The 23,379-nt window shown below is 40.1% G+C and overlaps 1 protein-coding gene across 3 annotated transcripts in view; it reads right to left on the bottom strand.

The window, feature by feature from the left end:
- Nucleotides 1–5,908: 5,908 nt before the first annotated feature.
- crtc3 (CREB regulated transcription coactivator 3) overlaps nucleotides 5,909–23,379 on the bottom strand; it is a 45,404-nt gene continuing 27,933 nt past the window's right edge. For 2 of the 3 annotated variants that reach the window (XM_053616679.1, XM_053616677.1), the window contains 9 exons: nucleotides 19,548–19,586; nucleotides 18,901–18,986; nucleotides 15,046–15,095; nucleotides 14,682–14,899; nucleotides 13,013–13,224; nucleotides 12,524–12,724; nucleotides 11,146–11,229; nucleotides 9,001–9,199; nucleotides 5,909–7,973 (listed from right to left, as the gene is read on the bottom strand). In XM_053616679.1, coding sequence (XP_053472654.1) covers nucleotides 7,801–7,973; nucleotides 9,001–9,199; nucleotides 11,146–11,229; nucleotides 12,524–12,724; nucleotides 13,013–13,224; nucleotides 14,682–14,899; nucleotides 15,046–15,095; nucleotides 18,901–18,986; nucleotides 19,548–19,586 — 1,262 coding nt within the window. In that variant the 3' untranslated portion in view covers nucleotides 5,909–7,800. The remainder of the gene's footprint in view (nucleotides 7,974–9,000; nucleotides 9,200–11,145; nucleotides 11,230–12,523; nucleotides 12,725–13,012; nucleotides 13,225–14,681; nucleotides 14,900–15,045; nucleotides 15,096–18,900; nucleotides 18,987–19,547; nucleotides 19,587–23,379) is intronic. The other variant, XM_053616678.1, reaches the window with a different exon arrangement.

The raw sequence follows: 23,379 nt of genomic DNA, 5'->3' as shown, positions 1-23,379 counted from the left end.
ATCCAATCTGCATGATGCATTCAATATATTCAAAACAGATTTCATCACATATGGGGGAGAAAAAAAAAAGAAAAAAAAAAGAAAAGAAAAAAAAAGAATCAATACCAAATTAAGAAAAACCTGGAAAATTATGGCCACGGAAACTCAGTTAAAAATAGAATTCAATAAAGTTCCTAAATTCACAAAATGCAAGTCTAGCACCCTTAAACACTCTTGAACTGTATTCTGTAATTCTGCTGTATATAGAATTACACAACAGCGTTTTCCTGTTTGAGATACAGTCGAGTGACAAATTAAAGGGAAAAAAAAACCTCAATAAACGTTTCCTATTAAGCCACAAGAAGAGCTTCAGCGCACCGTGGCATAGATTCGTCAAGTCACAGGAAGTGATGTCCAGAAGATATTCCCTCAGTTGGTGTTTTGATGATGGTGGTGGAGACTGTTTTCTAACACATAACATCAAAATCTCCCACAGGTGCTTAACTGGGTTGAGATCTGCTGACTGTGAAGGTCATAGCATGTGAACATTTTGACACCCGTGTCCTGTAGACAGGGGCGGGATCACCCTGAAGAGACCACACCCATCAGGACAGAAATGGTAAAAGGTAATCAGTCAGAAGAACTTGGTATTGAGCCAAACAATATCATCAATTGCTCCACACTATAACAGAGCCACTGGGATTCCTTATAAAAGATTCCTTAACTATCCTAGGAACCCGCTTTTTTTTTTTTTTGACAGAAGAGAGTATGACAGAGTCATAGATGCAGCTTCACAGTGTTACTCAGCTTCACTCATACTTCACTGTATTTAAAGCCAAAGCGGCAGAAGATAGAGGGCACAATATTAGGTGGTCATGCATTTAGCACTTGTATGAATTTTTTTGAAGGGAGATCACCTGAGTCAGTCTAATAGAGTATGAACATTATGGATGTTTATTAGTTCTAAGATGAAAGTCCCAATATTTCCCTGTAACTATAGCAACAAGAGCAGATGTTCGAGATTCCAAATGGACGTCGTAATGAAACGGTCACGATCGGCTAATCTCATACACGAAAAATAACACGTGTGAATGTACATGTACCCTCTTCATCTCAGTGAGACCGGTGTTTATAAGACTGGATAGCAAACGAGTAACAAAGTCTGCAGCACATCAGGTCACTGGATGTAAATCAGGAATAGTTTACTTCACGCTCAGACTTCTGAAGAAGGAAATGCCATTGATCAGAAGAGACCCCAGAGTGCAGTGACCTTGACAATCAGGCGTGATGTCTGAAGCACTGACGTGAGTGATGAGCTGCAGAGTCAAGGTCACAAGAAATGGACATTCAGCTGCATTGGATCCTGCTCACTCACAATAGAGAACGTCACAATACAAAGAGGGTGGACAAATCATAAATCCATTAGCTAGCCCAGCAAGCTAGTGAAAGCTCCTGTGTGCTGTTCAGTCCCATGTGCTTATTCCGCAGAAACCCACTTAACTAGATCATCTGATCCGATGTCTGTAGTGCAGCAGGTGGTGGGATTCAGAATGAGTAGTGCACCACAATGAAGCACATTTTGTTTAAATATCCCAAATAAATCCTTTTCCTAAAGTCAATAGATAGTACTGTGGCTGAATAAGAGTAGAAAAAACATTGGTGACTGCTAGTCTAACGAGCCTACGTGCTGCCGGGCAACTACGAATATGAAAAAAACTCATAACTGGACACTTAATCTTCTTGTCTAAGGGGGCCTGAACTACTAATTTGTCCACGGTGTAAACACAAACATTTCACGTTAGTGTCCTCTCTCCTTAATAGTGGAATTAGCTTTACTGCCCAACTCCAGATGTCTCAATGTCTCCATTCCTTCTGCAAAAATGTACAGATCTACCTCATCATGCAATACCCAAGATACACGTTAAATTGGTCTTATTTAATTACAACCTTATACAAACTAGCAATAGACCTCTCTCCATCTATTTATCCTACATAGAGTCATGGGGAGCCTGGAGTCTATCCCAGGGTACACCCTGGATGGGGTACCAACCCATCGCAGGGCACGCATTCACACAATACGGACAATTTAGAGATGCCAATTAGCCTGCAATGCAGGTCTTTTGGACTGGGGGAGGAAACTGGAGTACCCGGAGGAAACCCGCAAATCAGGGGGAGAACATGCAAACTCCACACACACATGGCGGAGGCAGGAGTCGAACCCCCGACCCTTTAGGTGCGGCGCAAGCCACTAGACATAGACATAAGGGCTTTAAAATGATGCATCATTACAGATTTGTCAAGTACTTTTTTTATTTTATAACTGTTACTTCAGCAGCTTGAAGCGGATGTTATTTAAAGCCTGAAAATGACCAGTACTACATGCATGCAGTGTAGGTTCCATAAAGACAGAATACATTTTAGGTATTAAAGAAGATCTGAGTAAGATAGGACTAGGAATGTGTGTAATCTGAAATTTAAGATGGCGCAAGAAATTTAGGAAGACAGAGGGTGTTCTTTAAAAAAAAATTTTTTTTTAATCCTAACTTAAATGTAGTGTTGGTTGTAATAGATAGGAATGAGAGTTTAGAGGATAGAAAAGTGAAAAGTACTACAATGTTAATAAAGTACTACAATGTTAATAGGGCATGAGAAGTGCACGAGAAACTCTAATTAGAGTCTAAAGTCATTAGCTCAGCGCTAAACCCCTGTGGCGAAGTGATTTAATGAGTAGATTTGCTAAAAGAAGAGGAATACAAGGTGAAATACACAGTACAATAACTCTGACTTCATAGCCTTCCTATGCTACATTGATGCATTTTTTTTCTTTTAAAACACACGATTCTTTGATAACGGATGATTCACTTATTGTCTTCCTCTGTAGTGTTTTGCTTAAAATGGCTTAATGGCACTGATTAATTGCTTGAACTGGGTAATTTAAAGACAGCATGTCTACTGACTCCATTCCTCTAAGAATGACAAGTTAACAATCAGCAATTACACAATTATTACAGTAAGACTCTTGCAGGCCTGAACTGCACTAAAGCTCTACAAAGCACTGCTCCTCCTGTACATCATGAAATGTTGGATTGTGTCCCCAGTCGCATATTCCTCCCTCTCTCCTTTAAATGCACATCACTGAGTTTCATCTTTCCAGTGTGAGAAAGTGTAATTTTTCCATAAGGTTTACATGCCTCAGTGAATTTCTACAATATATGAAGGTGTCAAAAAAGCCCATTGTGGTAATTAACCTTTTTTTTCTCTTCTTCCTTGTACTGTTTTCTAAGAACCAAAAGGATTACTGTAAATCTGGAGATTTACAATCCTGAGTCAGACTCGAGCTCTGAGCTGTCAAACAGCTTTCTTCCTCTAGTTTTAACAGCTTTCACTAAGCCTCCCGTAGCCAAAGAAGGACTTGTTTGATGAAACGCACCTCTCAGAGTTCCCGGGAGAGTTCAAGGCAAGGGTTACTTTCATCAGAGAGAGACGTGAAGTGAAACAAATCCTCCAGTAAATTCCCTCGTTGGCTCACAACAGAAGATAATGGTTGTCATCTGAAACACACCCGAGTCCCGTGAAAAAAAATAAAGGGACAAAAACACAGTTTTGTGCCAGCACAGTTGTAACATCATTACCATTCAAAGATTAAACATATCCATGGCTAAATTATATTTCGATCACTTCACAGATTTCAGTTGATTCAGATTACCTGATCATTCGCTTTTAATAAATGCACATACAGAAGGGTGTAATAGAGTTCAAAGCATTTAAGTGAAACTGGAGATTATGTCTTATGAAAAGAGTAAACAAGGTTAGCCATGTGGTCGGCCTCCTAACAGTTTAAGTGAATACCAGAGCTGGCGAGTGTAAATAGTGTGCTCTTATCATGCCCATCCTCTGGCTGTGCACCCTGTTATTACCAGTGTTTTTTAATCCATTATCAGAGGGACTGTATCCCAGGAGTAATAACAGACCTGCTCAGGCATTTCGCCACATTCAGACGATGGCACGCACTCTTTGAAGCCGACATACAGCATTTTTCACTCTGGACTAAAAGACAAGACGCAAACTCTGTACATCAGGCTTTATAAATGAACTGAATTTCTGTGCTCGAATCTAGACAAGCAGACGACAGCTGGAACTTCAAAACGGAGGACGGAATCCATTTAACCAGTTGTTTTCAACCATAAAAGAATTTCCTCTTCGATTGATTTAATTATTATGCATATTTCAGTTCATAAACAATGTAATAAAAGCAACATGCATTTAGGCAGCAAAAAAAGATAAACAACTATTATTGAGAGCAAGGAATTTCTCACTCAGTAGTATTCCAGGCATAATAAATAACAGGCTGAAAGACATTGCTGTGAATGTTTTGTACATACAAACATCTTCACTGCATCTTTCTCTTCAAACCACCACATGAGAAGCTGTTCATCATGAAACAAGGACAAAGGTGCTTTTCTCACCAGTGTACTCCTACTTTCTCTTTTTCCTGAACACAAACAGGTGAAATATATCTCGCTGCCTCCACCTACTGGCAACACAAAAAGACAAGAAGGAAGACTGTAGTGAGATCATTCTTTCATGAAGAAAGTCAGGGAAAACAAAGCGAAATTCAATTCTGTGTTAAAAAAAATAAAATAACTGAGAATAAAAGTGATTACTGATAGAAAGGGTGTGTGACAATTCATAAAGAGAGACAAAAAGGGTTTTATTGTTTCTATCAAATCAAAGTTAAGCACTATATGTCACAAACCAAAAGCATTATGGTGTAGTATTATTTTAATATCTGAAAAAGAAAAGTTTAAAATGGCATAAAAATAGCAGTAACACTAGTGAACAAGAAATCTCTTTTTAAATAACAGAACTGTACATTTTAAAAGGCGACTAAAAATCATGAAAAAAAGAAAAATTGTAAAACACCACCAAAAAAAAAAAAACAAAAAAACCCCCAACCCCCCCTACAAATAGGAAAAAAATGTTGCTCTACAAACAATACATATCTACCACTAAAAATTGTAGTACAGACCAGAATAACAACAACAAAAGTGTGTGTATGTATATATATATATATATATTTTTTTTTTTTTAAATCTAACATTTTTAGCACAGGGCTTGGAATAGGGGGAAGCATCACAGTACAATCAGAAGGACGGTCACGAGGTCAGAGCCCAGCGACGATAAGGCAGAAGACGACGAGACGTCCCCTATAAAGGAACAGCCTGCTAGTGCCATCTGTGAAAAAAATACACTCTTCTATAGCTGGAGCTCGGTCACAAACTATTGAACTGTGTAGAAGCATCTACGTTAAAGTCTGCATACAAAGTGTTACAAACGCAAAGTGGACACAGACAGGCAGTGAGAGTTATTAGCCATACGAAAAGAGAAGTACGCTATGCAAAACAAGACGCAGCAGAAACCCTGACCTCTGAGCTGCATCATACGATGAAGAAATACAAGAAAAAAATAATCAAACCCACTTCTTTGACTGCAGAGTCTTTATAATCTTTTTTTTGCCTGCTTTGTACGTACACAACCTCTCCTGCCCCGCCCACTCCCTTCAAGTGCACACACCACAGAGCGTTGATTAAAATAAAAGGTGGACATGGTATACACATAGTACTGCTATTGCCGTGAAATGATCTTAAATAATTTTTTTTTTTTTTTTCTTAGAAGAAAAATCTTCTTACAGAACAAAAGCTTACAGAACCCGGCCAGTCCAAAGACTGTGATACATGATATGATTTAGTGATCATAACAAAGAACATGCATTCCTGAGCGACATTACTGCACAGAGACATTTCCTTTCAAAATTTGTTGGTCATTTTAGTGTGGCAAGTTAGTGCATACATTCCAAAGGCTTGTTTTTTTTTTTTTTTTTTTTGCATACATCATGTGCAAAATCACAGCGACATCCATAGCCAAAAGGTATTCAGTCCCTCATAAAAAGAAAAAAAAAAGTGTATGGTTCCTTCTGATGATCAGTGCAAACATTTCAAAGCCTGCAATAAATGCAATGCTTAATGTGTACCATGTCCACAATTAAACATTCTGACCACAGAGGGAATGCAGGCCAAGCGTTCATAAAACCACCACAAATCATTCACACAAAAAAAGGACATAGTAAACTCAGAGCTTGACAGATTGACAGATAAAAAAAAAACAACAAACAAAAAAAACAACATACAACACATATTACAAGTCAGTATAAAATGTATAAAGTGAACATATAGAACTGGTATATAGTATTAAATATACAGGTAAAATAGTTCCTTTCTCATGATCTGGGATGTTCCAGCCTTGAGTTTACTCTCGATACTAAATTCTGCATAGCCAAAAGCATGAAGAGGGCTTCCATTCACAGACCGGACCAATAAAAGATACAAATATACTCTTCCAGAATGATACCAAAATCATAGAAATTTTAACTCCTACTTATAAGTTTTAGTTCTTAAACTTTTTTGTAAACAGTTTTCCCTTTTTGAAATTATGAGGCATACGTATTTGTGATTAAACATTTCTTTCTTTCTTCAATACAAAAACTATATAAGCAAAGAAATTTGAAAAATAATGCTCTGTACAGAAAAGCCTGATTCCCTCATCTCTCCATTTGTAAAATGTATCTCTGAGGGACAGAATTCACTGAAACCCTTAAGCTCGTGTTATGCGGTCTGGAGGGAGGGAAATGGCTCGACCCACCCTGCTGGTGCACATACACAGTGCATGTGGTGCATCAATATGAGCTGCGATCAGGCAGATTGCTGGCTCCTTCTGTTCCACAATGCACCACGCTGTTGTGTATTCTCTCTCTCTCCATCTCTCGCTCTTTCTCTATATACTATCACACACTGCAGACTGGACAGTGCTGGATAGGCCCCGCAGTCGGCCGCTATTTGGCATACAATCGGAAACCGTTTCTGATTTCTAACAATCGTGCCTGAAAGCAAACATGGCTTTCTGAATGTAAGAATAGCACATTCTTTTGGTTATAGCCATTAGAGACCTACGACGTGGTGGAGCAGGTCAGACAAGTCTTGTGTTGCAAAGCTGCATCCATTTGACAGTGCTGATTGTCAGGTTGATTACGATCGCTTTTGATTCAAACAGGTTCTTTTTAACAAGGTGAGTTAGAAGCGATTAAAGATCGAAATAATAACAACCACAGTGCCGCTGTATAATTACTCCTGAAAGGTAGTTATGCAAAAAAACAAATAAACAAAAAAACTACACCCACAAAGATGTAATGCACATTTATGCACATGTTTTCCATTTGTATTTGTTTTTCAGAATGCTGGAGGGATTCATCAATTCCCAGCCAGATGTTGGACTGGCCACTGATTAAAAGATCTTTTTAGTCCTGGACCAGGCTTCCTGTGTGTGTGTGTGTGTGTGTGTGTGTGTGTGTGTGTGTGGATGGAAAACGGGTGTATGAAGCATTCAGAGAGAATTCATTGAGTGTGCTCACTGTGAATATCACAGTCATCACTGTCTCGAGTGGCAGATGGAGAACATAGAGTGAGAATGGCCCCTGAGAGACGATGCTCCTGTGAGTCACAGTAACGTGTGAACATCTCACCAGTCACTGTACATGAAGCTGTAGTGTATGCGTGTGAGGGGAATAAAGGGCCGTATGTTTTTGTATTGTGTGCGAACGCGTGTAAAGTATGATTGGGTTCTGCTGCTGGAGTTTTACGCAGCATCGGACATCCTGTCTCAAGCGAGTTTGTTTGTGTTAGGGAGAGAGAAAGAGAGAGAGAGAGAGAGAGAGAGAGAGAGAGAAAGACATAGAGAGAATGAATATGCATGCACACATGCAGCTCCTCAGAGTCTGTCACTGCGAAAGCTGTCTTCCACTGAGGGGTCGGACAGGACCATGTTGGGGTCACTGAGCATGCTCAGTCCATCCAGGCTGAGAGGTTCAATGCGAAGCTCGTCCTCCAGGGGGAAGACCCCGTCCGTATCAAAACAATCGGGCACACTAGGACTTGACTCATCTGAAAGTGGGAGACAGTGATAATATCATCATTTAATACATTTTAGAGAAAGGCTCCAGGACACTGTTTGATGGATTAGGTTTATTTTACATTAGGATGATGTATCAGTAAACCATTTTATCCAACTCTTGAACCCTTAAATAAATTCTACGTTCTCCAATGTTTATGTTTTTCCTAATGTTGTACTCACTTGCAATCAGGCAGAAACCGAGGCACTTGCATGTTTACTCTGAGCTATAATACTGTGCAAAAGTCTCAGGCACCTTAATGTTTTAAAATGACAAATTTTGTTATAGGTGTTTATTTTATGATTTACTGCATTACTGAGTCAGTACAAAAACATTTTAGATTTCCAACAAAGAAATGAAATGTTACAGAAAAATGTTTGCATGTCAGTAAAGAATGTGACATGTTACATAATATGCCACTTTTCAAACTGAACCAAGCACAGCAGTCAAAATCTTCAGAAGTATTGTGGCAGATCGTCCAAGATGCTGAGTAAAACTCACCAGCCAAATTCCTTATAAAAGTGCACAAAGTGTACCTGCGACTACTGGGGCAATTTTTTTTTTAAAGCAAAGGGTTGTCAAAACAAGTACTGACTTTTTTAGTTTATTAATCTTTACATAAAATCTCATTATTTTTGAGAATCTTTGCTTTACAGATTTCTGTGCACGTGCTTTTGATTGATGAACTTGGTAACTTCCCACTGAAAAAGTCATCCCATCTTTGAAGACATGAATTATAAAGCTTTAGAGCTAAATTTATAAATACCTTAGACTGAAAAATGTACATGATACTTTTGAATAAATGTTTATTAATGGCTCAGCAACTGGCCTTCTGTTATTGAGTTTTCTTTGCACAGGGAAATGCAAAAAATTGGGACATGGTTGTTTACACTTCTCATTCTCACACTACATGTGCAGTAGAGGTTCATTTTAAAAACACTGAAGTATTCCTTTAACACTGTGCTGGGAGAGCTTTAAGAGTGTTTCTTGTACCGACTGTTTTCTGTAACAGACTTTACCTGTGAGTATGATATTGGGTACTGCACCTCCACAGTTAGAGTACAGCATGTTAGCCTTCATCTGCAAGGGGTCCTGCAGGTTGCCATGGCTACCGCTCAGGCCCATAAGCGAAGCTTGGGAGTAGTAAAGGTTAGAGGAGGGGTCAAATCCTCCTGCCATGGAGCTCATGGCATACTCCAGCATATTATACTGGTCCTGCTGCAAGAATGCAAGAAAAACAGGAGACACACAAAATACATTTTTATACAGAGAGCCCAAATTGTCATGTGTTTTTGCTACATATCAGCACTGGGCAGGGTTAAATCGAACACCACCCATTCTAATTAGCTCGGTTTAAGAAATCAAGCCTTCAGGCTGTGACTGTGTAAATGAACATGTGAAGAATTTTCCTCCGTGATCTAGCCACATGACCAACAGCCAATGCAAACTGGCTACATCACTCTCCTCTCCTCCTATAGCTGGTGTGTGGTGGGCGTTCTGGCGCACTATGGCTGCTGTCGCATCATCCAGGTGGATGCCACACACTAGTGGGGGTTGAGGAGACCCCCCCCCCCCTACAACGTAAAGCGCTTTGAGTGCCTAGAAAAGTGCTATATAAATCTAAGGAATTAAGGCAAAAAACAAATGTGAAAAATAAAAGACAATGTCTGTTTTTGTAATTACTGATATTCTTCTCTCTGGTAAAGATTTGATCTTGTTTAATACTCGTCACCTGCTTTGAGTGAAATCGATGTAATGAAATCTATATATTCAGTAAAAACAGAACTGGCATTAGTCATATATTCACATTATAAAGCTACAATTGTGTGGACATGACTTTTACACCATACAAATCAAGAATATGTATAGACACAGCTGTTGAGACTGCAGGTTTGAGTGCAGGAGGGCCAGTCACATTTTACAGTCCCCTAGGAAAGTATTCCAACAGCATGGCCAATTCTATTATATTTTGCTATACATTGAAGACATTTGGGTTTGAGATCAAAAGATGAATACAAGACGACAAATCATAATTTCCACTTCCCTTTCCTCATACTTACAGCTATATGTGTTAGACAATTTAGAACATTATACCTTTTTGCTTGAACCCACCCATTTCTTCAAGTGAACAAAAATACTGGAACAAGCGACTGATGGGTGTTTCTTGTTAAATTGATCGTTTAAAGAATTAGCTCTGAATGTCTACTCTTGGTTTGAGGCCTAGGTTTCGCTCGTGAAGAGTGCATTTGTTGTTTAAAAAAAAAAAAAAAGAGGACACCAACATGAACACCAGACAGCTGTCTAGGGGAGAAAAGCAAGACATTTTGAAGCTGAGAAAAGAGGGAAAGATCAGAGGCACTGCACAAAGAAACATTGGGCATAGCCAATACAACAATTTGGAATGTCCTGAAAAATAAAGAAACCGGTGGTGTGCTAACAACCACCCATGGAACAGGTCGGTCAAGAAAAACAGCAGTTGATGAGAAACATTGTGAGAGCTGTGAAGAAAAAATCATCATCACCAACAGTAGAATGAACTGAGAAGTCTAGAAAAACAAGCGGTCTTCCAATTTACAGAGAAATGCATCCAATCTAATTGGGAGGAACTTAATCATCTAGCAAGACAATAACCCAATCATCATGAGGGGAAAAATTTGAAGGTTTTAGACTGGCCAAGTCAATCACCAGACCTTAACCCAGTTAAGCATGCATTTAACCTCCTGAAGGGAAGACTGAATAGAGAAACGCCCCGAAACAAACATCAAATGAAAGAAGCTGCAGTACAAACCTGGAAAAGCAACATAAAATAAAAATTTAACAGTTTGGTGATGTCACTGGGTCACCGGCTTGTTTCGCAACCAAATATCAAATGTTATTTATTTTAAGACTATCTATTCCTATACTTTTGCTCACCTAAACACTGGGTGGTCTTCCTCTAAAGGTGCCATGTTTTAAGTTGTTTAACATATCTAGATGTAATATCAGGAACTGATATTTCTGATCTATTGTCTCACTCGTCTTTTGATCTCAAACCCAAATGTCTTCAATGTACTGTATAGTGAAAACCATATAATTAGCCTTTCTGTTCGAATACTTTCAGAGTGCAAGTGTTGGAATTTTCTTGTGTATATGAAATACTGTTGGAACACGAGTTCTGTTTTCACCTGGTAGGATGGACACTTGGACTGGCGACCAGAGAACTGCTGCTCCAGGAATGGATCGTTGAAGAAAACACTCATGTTGTTTGGCTAATAGAGGACAAAGAGAACAGATCGATTCTTAAAGTCACATCACATACATATGCAATAAAGCATGCATGAACTGCATCGGGAAAAAAACGGTGTGTGCTTTTACTTTGCATGTACTCTTAAAACACATGCAAATTCTACTAATATGACTATAATACTAAACTACTTTACTTATGCGTCACTCACATTACACAAGAACTCCAAGTGTGTTAGTTACAGTGTATAGACATCTTGAGTATTGACTAAAATGCTTGATGTAGAACAGAAGAACCAGGATTAATAATAAAATTACATTATGTTATTTTCAGAAAACATACTTTTGAGATAAATACTGCATTATTGTTTTCTTTATCCCTTTACAACCCTGTTTCTTTGTTTAAAGCAGGATAGAAATTTCCCAAAGGGTTTTTATGTGTCAAACCGACAGCGAGTCAGCTTAAAGGTAATTACACAAAATGGCTGGTGTGGGAACAATAAAAACAGTGATGTAGTGATAATTGTGTATCAGTCCATCAGTAAAAAAGAAAAAATAGGGAATTTAAGTATTTAAAGCCGCAGACACAGATAATGGTGACCCATGCTATTTTTGTCCATGGGCTGAGTTTGCCTTAGTACACTGCTCTACTAAGGCAAACCACCATTTTGAGTGTTTGGTACCTTCCGAACATACGATCAGGTAATATGCCACATATTACCTGATACTTGAAGGCAATTCTGAATACTGAATACTGAAACCCTGGAAATCTGAAAAGCGAAGTCTCTGTCTGTTTGGAAACTACAACTGAAGGAAAAACTAATCTTGTAACTCCTCTCTAGCAGAGTTTTAGTGTAAAATTATTCTTAGACCCTGGCCTGTGTGTACTAGTATAAGGATATGTTTTTGTCATCATAGAGTCAGATTGCCTTGCTCTAGTTAGAAAAGTTAAAAAGTGCCTAATCTGTCACTCTGTACTCGCTAAGTACAGAGTACTTTCTCGCTAAGAAAAATAAATAAATACTGAAATGGCTGTGTCATGGAGTTTTTCCGTAGTTAACAAAAATTGTGCAATACATATAAAAGGTTATTGCTTACTGATTTTCATTTCCATAGTTTGTCATTAATTAACATGGATTTATTTCCATTCACCATAAACGTCCATAAATTTGCAAGGCAAACAAAAACTTCAAAAGAGATTTCCTAAAACTACTGCAGCAAAAATAATAGTAAACACTAAAAAAAAGATAAGACATAAGTAATGATATTTTGTAGCTCCTCCCACTTCTGTGGTGGAAAAATAAAGCCTGAGTAACTCACAGCACTGGAGTTGAAGTCCATGTTAACGTTCTGCAAAGGGGAAACAGGCTGCTGCTGCTGTCCTCCCTGAGGCTGGCGCTGTTGGAGCTTGGATGGATGGGACTGGGTTGACTGCTGCTGTAAGGCCTGCTGAGATTGCTGGTAGAGAGGGTAGGGAGGAGGCGGCTCCATTGGCAGGTTGCTGGTGTCCAAGGGGACCCCCTGGAGAGAGTAGAAAAGTAAAAAAAAATTAAATAAATAAAATAAAATCAAATAAATAAAATTTTACATCACTGTGTACAGGATGTTTCGGAACAGCGTGTTCCTGGCCCAGTGCACCGCAACAGATTTTCAGCTTATCCATTTCCAATTTTCAGCTTATCCATTTCCACACAGCTTTCAAGGGAGTTTGAACATGCTCTCACCTCTTTACACATCATGCTAAAAAGCAACCCTCATTCTAGCTCTAGTTCTAGCTCAGACTGATGAGTTGCTGTGGAAGTGTCATACCTGTGTGATTGGAGAGAGGGAGGGAGACATAGTAGGTGAGAGCTGCTTCCCCAGGCTGCGGCGCTGCTCAGAGCCAGGAGAGAGCGTCAGGGGGCTGATGGGAGCTGGTCGTCGCCTGGGCGAGGTGGCCATGCCCCCTGAAGGAGGGCTGTTGAGTGAGGAAAGCCGCAAAGAAGAATGGATGGAAGGGTTGCTCAGAGAGGTCGACAGACCTAAAAATAAATAAATAATTTTTTTTTTTTAAAAAAAAGAGAGACCAGATAAAACTATTAATCTGAAACTAAAAGAGAAAATGATAATCCACTGTTTAGTGGGACTGAGAAGGCACAGTTCTCTTCTGGAACCATTTTCAGGAACTTTTAGACTTTAGGTGCATTTCCACTAGAGCAGTGGTCACCAACACTCTTCCTTGAGATCGACCTTCCTGCAGGTTTCATCTCAAACCAAAATCTAACACACCTGTTTTAGTTGATCAAGAACTTCTTAAGGAAATGATTAGATGGTCAGATGGGCACGATTACGGTTGTAGCTAAAGACTTCAGGAAGGTGGATCTCCAGGAACAGGGTTGGTGACCACTGCTGTAGAGGAACCAGGGCCAATGAGTTCATGGCCCACAGTTCCACTACTCTTTACAGTTTCCATACACATTCGGTTATTTTCTATAAACTAAAGAACTACCTATAGACTAGTGAACAAGCCCAGCAGTCTACAAAAAATATAATAATAAATTTAAAATAAATAAATAACATACATCAAAGTTTACATTAAGTAATTAAAAAAATTACCACACAATTTGAATATGAAACCCCTCCATGTTCGCTGTGATACTGTGCAATTTCAGCACACGGTGCTTTCATCAGTCACACAGTTTGCTTCATTTGATTTTTTTAATGTAAAAGGTCATAAGCCAGGATAGATCCAGAAGCCATTAAATCTTCAAAAGGCTCCGAAACCTTGATGGAAACTTGCCGAAAGCGAACAAGTTTATTAAGATCATGCCGGATCTTTGTAGTCTCCATCTGTCCTCTCTCACTGTCACACTAAGAGATTGTTTGGGAGCCGCTGGACCACTGAGGACAGGGAGAAAAGAGCTGTTGATAGGCAGCCAATTCAGGGGTCAAAGTTCACTGTGATTCGGGAATTCAGCCAATCTTCCTTCAGTTCAAGGGATGTTGGCAGGAGCATTGGGAGAGCCGAGTCTGTTCCCAGACATGGGCCTGAATGGAAGGTCCAAAGCTCAAGAGAGAGTTGAACCGAATGAGAGCAATCAGATAGCGGAAAGAAGGGTGGGGGTGGGGGGAGGGTTTGGGGCACGGATGTGCCTGTGCGGAGAACAAGCTGCATTTATTCATCACACTATGTCTAAAAGAACCATGAAACAAAGGGCGGAGTGTTCACCAAGGCACTTGAGCAGCATGATTTCTGCCAAGTTCAGCTGAGGAAATGTACATTTTGTGTAAGGATCAGTCACAGATATTCTGCATTCTACAGACAAACAAGCTACGAACAGTTTAGGAATTAGGATACGATGCATCTCATATGACACTTTACTAAGGTTTTTGCCATGTAATCAGCAATTACAAAGTTTCACATTTTGTCAACAGCGCACACACACACACACACACACACACACACACACACACACACACACACACACAATGACCTCACCCTGAGAATTTCCGATTCCAAGATGCATCATTGCAGCAGGCAGGTTTCCTGTGCTGCTGCCTCCGCTCAGGTTGGGGTAGCCCCCCTCCTCAGGGTCAAGGGGGGTGGGGAGAGGAGAGGGGAAGTGCAGGTTACTGAGGTCCGGTAGAGAGCCGCCTGTATTTAATGTGCCCTGGTAGTGAGAGAGACCAACATTCTGCTCCGGAGATGGGAATATACTGCAAAGAAGAGAGAAGCGGAGCAGAAGAAATACGTATGTCAGGCATGGAATCCATTGTTAGTGAAAAACAAAAAAATGTCAGTTGAAGCAAACAGAACAGGAGTGTTCATAACATCAGCTGTAGAAAAGGCTCTTCAGACATACTTGATACCAGGCACTTCACAAGATTTGGGCCGTGATGAAAGGGACTGCACCTGCCACAAAGGAAGAGTGAAGATTAGGCTGGAGTGTTTCAACCAGCTCATTTCAAAAAGGGTCTAATGCACATAAAAATAAAAAATAAAAAGAACAGCTGCAGACCGACAACTGTTGAGCACAAGGATGGACAAATCATAAAATTTGTTAGCTAGCCCACCAGGCAACTAAAATCTCCCATATGTTGCCTAGTTGCAGGTTTTGGCTGCCCAGAAACTGTATGTAGTATGCAGAAAGGGTATATGACAGCTCTGTGCTAAACCTTTTTTAATTTTTTTTTTTTTATTAAATCAGGGCATACTTATATGCAGTGCCCGTCCTAGCCCATTTTGTGCCCTAAGCGAGATTAATCCTCAATACCCACCCCTACAAATAAATAAATAAATAAATAAAACACTCATTTCACGCATTCAATAATATTTTATTTACAACCGTGGATAGGCATAACCACAAAAAAGAATATAAACACAAATTTACCTTATTATATGCTCAATACAAAGCAAGTGCTAAGATTTTTTTTATTAAAAAAAATTAAAAAAATAATAAACAAATAATAGAAATATAACAATATACTGTCATTTAAACACTGTGCTCTACCTGCATTCGTTTCAAGTAATGTATGCATTTAGAATTTTACCTGCCTGGCCTTCCCTGCTTCAAAATCATTAATAATATAATAATCATCATGTGAGATTTAACAATGTCACGGTTAATGGCACTCACAGCCAGACTGCTGAGATGCTCCTGTCACATGGATGAGCTCCCGGTGGTTTTTGTCGCATCTCAACTAACAATCTTGATTGCCACTGCCAGTAATACTTCAGCAGCATTAGCATTCAAATTATGCCATGATCGTTATCGTCCATAACGCGGTAAAAAAACGGAACCATCAACATCACTGACACTCACATACACACACACACACACACACACACACACACACACACACACACACACACACACACACACTTCACAGTCACACGGACAGTGATGACTGATAAGTATGATGTACTTTTTAATTTGATTGTAAAAAAATACATTTTTAAAAAACCACCAGCTATGAGTGTCCTGTTGCACTTAATACAGCCGTGCACACACTGCCGCTTATTTATATTGGCACTAGGGGGCGCCAACAAACCAATTCGATCAAACAAATTTTTCTGAGGCAATAAAAGACATGAGGAACGTTAAATGTGGCTCGGTACAAATACGGTGACGCCGTAGGCGGCTGCCTATGACCCCTAATGGATTGACTGGCCCTGCCTGTATGTTCCTTATTCTGAAAACATAGTCCATAATTTGTGCACGCTTCTGCGAAATCCATTTAGTAAAAACTGTTCTAATATCAAGCAGATTGTGTCTAAGCTAATGTGAGTAGTGCAGCAGGTGGTGGGTTTTGGATTACAGTGCTATAGTTAAAGCATTGAAATGTACTGCAACATAGTGAAGCACATCAAGCTACATACCCATAAAGGAAAACTTTTTGTTTTGTGAAAATCAATTAGGTGTACAGCCTGTAAGCCAGTGTAAGAACAGCAAAATACCTGCCTATGATGCTATAATCATAACAAAAACTCAATGAAAGCATATGAAATGGTGAAGATTGGAGCTATGTGATCTTAAAATGATTCGCTCTGCTTAAATCTGCTTCCCCACTTACGGACTATCAACTAAAGGAACGGTCTGTAATTTTAAAAGCTCTCTGCTGCCTGCGAGGTGAATGCAGTGCTGTAGGGATGATGTATTTTTGTAGGCCAACCCGGAAGTTAACATCCCCCTGGTTCCCTCGACAAAAAGCCAATAGGATTCTCCACTGGCTTTTGGATTATTGCAGTAAACTCTGCGACCGACACAAGTTAATGATTCTTACACATTTTGTTCATCAACATAATCTTCACAAAACACAATGTTTATGAATTCTGAAGCCTAACTACAATCGGCAGAACTAAAAAGCTAAAGTTAGGCTATAAATAAACCACACCATCGCGCATGGCGCTTTACAGCACTATAATTTGAAAAATGCTCCAATTGGAAAATAATATAAATTGATAAATCTACAAGTTAGAATAGTTTACAAGAGTGCGAGTATAAACACAATGAGGCTGTAGTAGATGAGTTTTCCTGTTCGGCGTGATGACGTTTAACACCCCTGACAACCTCCGTAGTCCCATTTAGCCACTTGTTAGCAACTGCCTTTTTCAAGACATATAAAAGACACGTGACTTAACAAAATCATGAGTGGGGTATTACTGATATATTTTATGTCGTAGAATAAAACGTGAAAATATCTTGAGCTTGTGTTAACCACAGACCTTATTTCAGGCATTTAACCAAAAACCCACTCTTCAAAAAACTCACTGACTTCAGGGGCAATGAAACCAGAAGTGCAAAAATGCCAACTCGTTTTTGGGTTTTAGGACTCGTTTTTACAGCACTCGATTGTAATTGCGGTGAAATCACAGACAAGTCATCCTCTTCCCCCAACCAATCCCCATTCTCTCTGCTGTGTGGTGTACTGAATTTTAAGGAAAAGCGGCGAAGATCAGCTGCTCTGTTCTGGCTAAAGGTGGAGCTATTCTACAGGGTACAAGAGGAAAAAAAGCCTGAAATAAAGAAACTAGCCAGATCAATTTCACTGCAATATTGCAAATTACAGCTTCTTTAAGGCATCTTTAGAAATTATTAGTTCTGTAGACACTTGGACAAACACCACAAGATGCACTTTTAAGAGTATCTGAAATTGGTCAGTGCACCTACACCATGATGAATAATGAAACAAACAAAGAGACCAGCTTTGTGTTAATAACACACAGGGATGTCACGATACCAAAAATCTAGTAGTCGGTACCGATACCACCAAAAGTACACGATACTTGATACCAAAGTCAATACCACGGTGTGGTATAAAAATAAAAAAATAAAAAAATAAAACTCTCCTGGAGGAAATCCTCCTCTGGCTGATACTGGCAAAGAGAGAGAGCGAGAGGGCGTGGAGTATTTTAGTTCTCAAACACTGTCGTGCACTCCTAAACGCACGCACACACACGCATGCACACACACGCATGCGCGCGCGCACACACACCCACCATATACTCTGAATGCATTAGTTTAAATTCACTGATATGGTGGCAGACCAAAAAGATTTATTAAAAGCATGAACATGTGAATAATTATTAGTGACATTAAGCTACATGTTGCTGACAGGACACGGGCTGAATGGCGATGCATGGTGGCCCATTAGGAGGTAGTTTATAACATCGCGAATGCGTTCGCATCGTTAACACATAACTGGCTATCGCAAGCATTACATGGAGCATAACGTTAACTGGTTTCACGGCCACAATGCCAGCTGCCTCAAACAAACATAATATAGGACCGTCTTTCAGGTGCTTCGCCAAATTCCAGGTATTTCCTTGCTTTGTTTGAAATGAACGATAGCATCGGTTGCACACTGGAAACCGATACTAGCTTTCCTCTCTTTTCCTCTCAACGAGTCAGGGCGGAGCTAAACTTGTTAAACTAAGCTAATCTTTTGTAGTTATTCCCATGTGCTTGTAGGCGTTCCTCTTCTTCTTCACTTGTGGACCGACTAAAACACTTGTGCGTATTTGCTGCCCCGTTCAGGTTCAGAAGAATCATAACCTCGGTACTTTCGTTACAATCAGTACCAACAGAAATGCAGAAAAACAAGTACCGTAACGTTTTAAGAATGTTGGTACTGACTTGGTACCGAAGTATCGGTTCTCGTGACATCCCTAATAACACAAGATGTACTGTGCAGCTCGAATACATTCACTTGCTCACCTTTTTGGCCTCCCACAGCTGCCTGGGCAATGGTTTACTCACACCAATAAGACTCTCCTCATTAGGAACAGCAGGGAAAGAAAAGACTGCAGAAAAATGGGGGGAAAAGACATCCATTTGACCACAGAACATGCTGATATAGAAATAAAAAAGCAATCATAATCATCCTCTAAAAATATTTGATTTCATATTTAGTTCATTCATATTTAGAAATAGATGCATTAGAAATTCCTCATTTGCTAAAAGAAAAAAAAAAAGATACATATTAATAGATAAAAGTCATTCTCCCTGTGCCTGACCATTCTTTCCAGTAGGGGACACTAATAAACGTCACAAGAATAGTACAGAATGAACCTCAGCCCTGGAAGCAACAAAACCATGGTTATGTAGATAGTGAAAACCACAGGGTATTTTAATATGCAGGCAAAAAAAAAAATACACACATCATCATTCCTATACAGCAGTGGTTTGGGCACAAGAGAGGTTCAGTGAAGGTTGTGCACTGTGTAGAATGCCACAAGCAGGGTCAGTAACCTGATGCAACATTACCTGTATGTCCATATTCTGCCCACATACCTCCCACACACACACACACACACACACACACACACACACACACACACACACACACACACACACACACTTACCATCTCCTGTGCCATCCACCTCTGCTTCATTCATGCTGGCTACATCACCACACCAACAGAGCAAAGAAGAAAAGACAAGAGAGAACTTTTTACAATGCAAAGCAATATCTTAAATTAGGCAACAGATTCGTTTAGCACAAGTATCTACCTGTAGCAGTGCTATAAATGCTGCAGGCTTTCTAACACTGATGACCGCATGAATGAATGAATGAATGAATGAATGACAGCAAGTACCAAAACACTGATACTACATTATTACACAAATAAAAGGCTTTTCCACATGGTTTATAAATGAGCAAATACTAATTCTACAAAAGAATTAAGTTTTAAATGTCAAGTTGTCGATGTAAAGGCACGAAAAACACTTTTTAACATTATGAAACATTCATAATCACAATTTAGAAACGTTTTTTTTCCAGAATTTTGCATCCCAAAAGCAACATCTTGGAGAAAACCAGTGCAGCTTGTAACCAGCACAGCTCGTAACCAGCGCATCCAGTAACCAGTGCAGCCAGTAACCAGCGCAACCCGTAACCAGTGCAACTAGTAACCAGCGCAGCCCGTAACCAGTGTAGCTAGTAATCAGCACAGCCCATAACCAGCACAGCCCGTAACCAGTAGGTGTTTTTGTACTTCTGTAAAAGATGGCTTTAGACTATAAAGTTTAGAGCTTAAAGCTGCATTGGTGGATGTTACACTCCCCATAGCACAAATATTTGATTCATACAAACTGAGTCACTTGGAGTGCACACTTGAACCACCCATAACAGAGTTCAGGCCCAAGCTGAGGCCTTCCGCTGCAGCCTGGATTTTGGAGAATGAGATACAATGCTGTGTCTCTTCAAAACAATTATAAGAGGAGCTGCTCTAAGAAGGGGGTGGTGGGGGCTGTAAGAATCAAAGGAGAGGCATTGTTTAGCATGCAGCAGAGAGATCCTTTTGAGAACAGGCCTTCTTTCTCCTTCCCCTGGGTGCACTGGGCCAATGCTGGCTAAGTGCAGGATCACCTCAGGCCTTAAGCCAAGACTCTCTGCTCTGCTCCACAGCTCCAGAAGGGCAGATCATCTCAACACCCCAATCAACACACATAATGAGGGCAAGAAAATAAAAAGAAAAAAAAGCAACTGATTTTCCTCTCAAGTGCACTCTTTTAAAAACTAGAATATAAATGCTCAACCTAGGACTTTGCATCGATTCAAATGATTTATTTGACACATTTTCACTTTGTGAGACGAGTTGTTCTGACTAGCAACAAAATGTAAAATAATTCCTTGACTCTACACACATTCTGGATCAAAGGCTTATCCCATGCCTAAGCCCTAAGTAAACACTAGTTATATTTACAGGATGCCCAACTGCCTAAGTTCATGTGGTGAAACTGAAGAACATAATGAATACTGCTCTAGAGGTGCTCATATAAATAGAATAGTTTCATCCTGTTCCTATGGGAGGGGGAGCAGGGGGGCTGCAACTGCTGTTTCAAAACACCTTTAATAACACTTGTGTTAAACTGGATGAAAAAGCCGGTTTCTACATGTCGTGAAAAAAGAATCAGTTGGTTTTACCTAACCCTATCCGACACTGTGTCTGCACTGCTGAGTTCGGAGTCTCTGTGCCAAAAAGTTTATTTAATCCCAACTGTCAGTCAGCTCTATAAGTATACCTTTCTCATCAGCTAGAACTCCTCAAAAGCTCTGAGCTGCAGGTTGTTCCAGTCTCATATCTGCCCTGGATACTTCACCCAACATCCTGTTAAACATGTCGACTAAACTACATTCACACTCTGCCTGAGCGAGATCAACTCCCAAGATCAACTCAAGTCACCCGGGCAGCCACGCGTGGTCAATCCAGAATTTGTTTCTAGCTCAAAACAGTTATTACATGAAGTTTGCATTTATTAACTTGGCAAAAGTTTTGGGCTAAAGTAATTTCTAATTCTACAAACAACTGAGAGTTAAATGTCTTCTTCCAGGGCACAACAGTGGCTCCCTGCCAGTCGTTGCTTTTACTAGAACAGAATTGTATCCGCTAAGCTGTAGTTTTACCTAGGGCAACTGGCACAGAGCACCCAAACTGCTAAGGTTTACAAATCACCTCAACTTTTTTAAACTGTCAGTAAATGTAAAACAGAGGCACAGAATCCATGACACAATACACGTCCTTGCTTACAGTAGTCATCTCCTCTCACAATACAATATTTTATGTCACCCATAAAATAATCACACTAAGGAAAATGGCCAACCATGCAGCCAGAAAACGTGATACAGTGAGTGAGTGTGTGTGTGTGTGTGTGTGTGTGCATGCGCATGCATGTGTGTGCGCATGTGCTGCTCCATAGGAAAGCAATGCACAGTGAAACAGCGTGATTGAGACTTTTGGGACCCGAGTGATACGGTTACTCCGAGTGAGCATTTAAAGACGGCAGCAGTCACTGACCCCCATGCTGGTAAATACTAAAATATAAAAATATAGTCATGGTCACCTATAACGGAGTTGTCTTATTCTGTTAACCGTGTGGGTGGGGGGGGGGGGGGGCTAGAACTTCAGTTTTGTTCATGTTTACGCTAATTAGCACGAAATAAATGCGCAAAATAACAATGTTGTTTTCTTTTTTCTTTTATTAAACCATCACTAGGGGGCGGTTACCGTGGTAACTCCTCTACATCCAGATGGACAAGTAAGAGAAACAACTAAAGAACATGCTGAAACAACACCAAGTAGAACAACGAAAGAAACGCCAACACTTCTGCTAGAGTCTTTCATTCACAGAAAGAAGCCTTCTTTTTGACTGACAGCAAAAACCACAGTACTCTTTCCTTGGCACGTTGGGCGAACACGCTGATACAAGGAGCTTAGGGAAAAAAAACAAGCTCTGGAAGTGGGTAGATGCAAACCTTATGTCTCTAAGTGCTGCCTACCTGCCAGGTTGTTTCAATAAGACAGCAGATGAGCTGTCTCACAGGGAGCCTGTGCCCAGGGAATGGGAAATTCACAAGGAGGTGGTTCAGCTAATTTGGAACACCTATGGACGTCGATCTGGGGACAGGCAGACAACTCACTGTCCAGCGTGGTTCATGGGCATGGCAGACAGAGAGGCTTTAGGCCAGGATGCCTTGGCACATGACTAGAATTGCAGGGTCTTCCCTACCATAGAAAGACTTGGGCACGGCGCCCAAGTGTGTTTGCTGTGTGCCTTAAGCCGAACGAATGTAAAAAGGCATTTAAGGGACATATCAGAATGAATGTTAAAATAACAGTGAGCGTTCTATGTGCGGAGAAAAAAAACAGAGATGTGGCTTGATCACAAATGGTAATCTGGCAACAGGAATGAGCTGGCAATCAACAATCAGTGTTTGTACCGTCACCTCAGGATGGTAGTTACAACCATTAACCCTCTTACCCCGTATGGCTGAAAAACCGGCTTGCCCGTCTTTGATCTATTCCCGTAAGGACGATATACCGGCTTGGTCGTCTATGCCAAATCCCCATAAGGCCGATATAGAGGATTTACAGTGTAAACGTTATCCCCGTAAGGCCGGTGTACCGGCATTACTCTGCTATGATTCCTTACTTATTTAATTATTATTTTTTTGACCCGGAAGGTTGATGACGTCATGACGTCAGGACGTGATTATGACATTACGCCGGCATTACGATGAAGCTGATCCAAGCGTGAATATTGGTGTAATAGTAGAAGTGAACTAAAAATGCCAACGCAAAAAGCTAATCGTGTTCCAGCTAAAGTTACACCTACAGTGAACACAGGTACATCTAAAACAGTGAAAAAAAAGAAAAAACATACACAGTTACACAGGCGAGAGCGAGGATTCTA

The sequence above is a fragment of the Ictalurus furcatus genome, chromosome 27, assembly GCF_023375685.1.
Source record: "Ictalurus furcatus strain D&B chromosome 27, Billie_1.0, whole genome shotgun sequence".
In the NCBI taxonomy this organism is placed as follows: Eukaryota; Metazoa; Chordata; class Actinopteri; order Siluriformes; family Ictaluridae; genus Ictalurus; species Ictalurus furcatus.
Note: the sequence above shows the minus strand (reverse complement) of the source record. Positions and strands in the feature narration are given on the sequence as shown.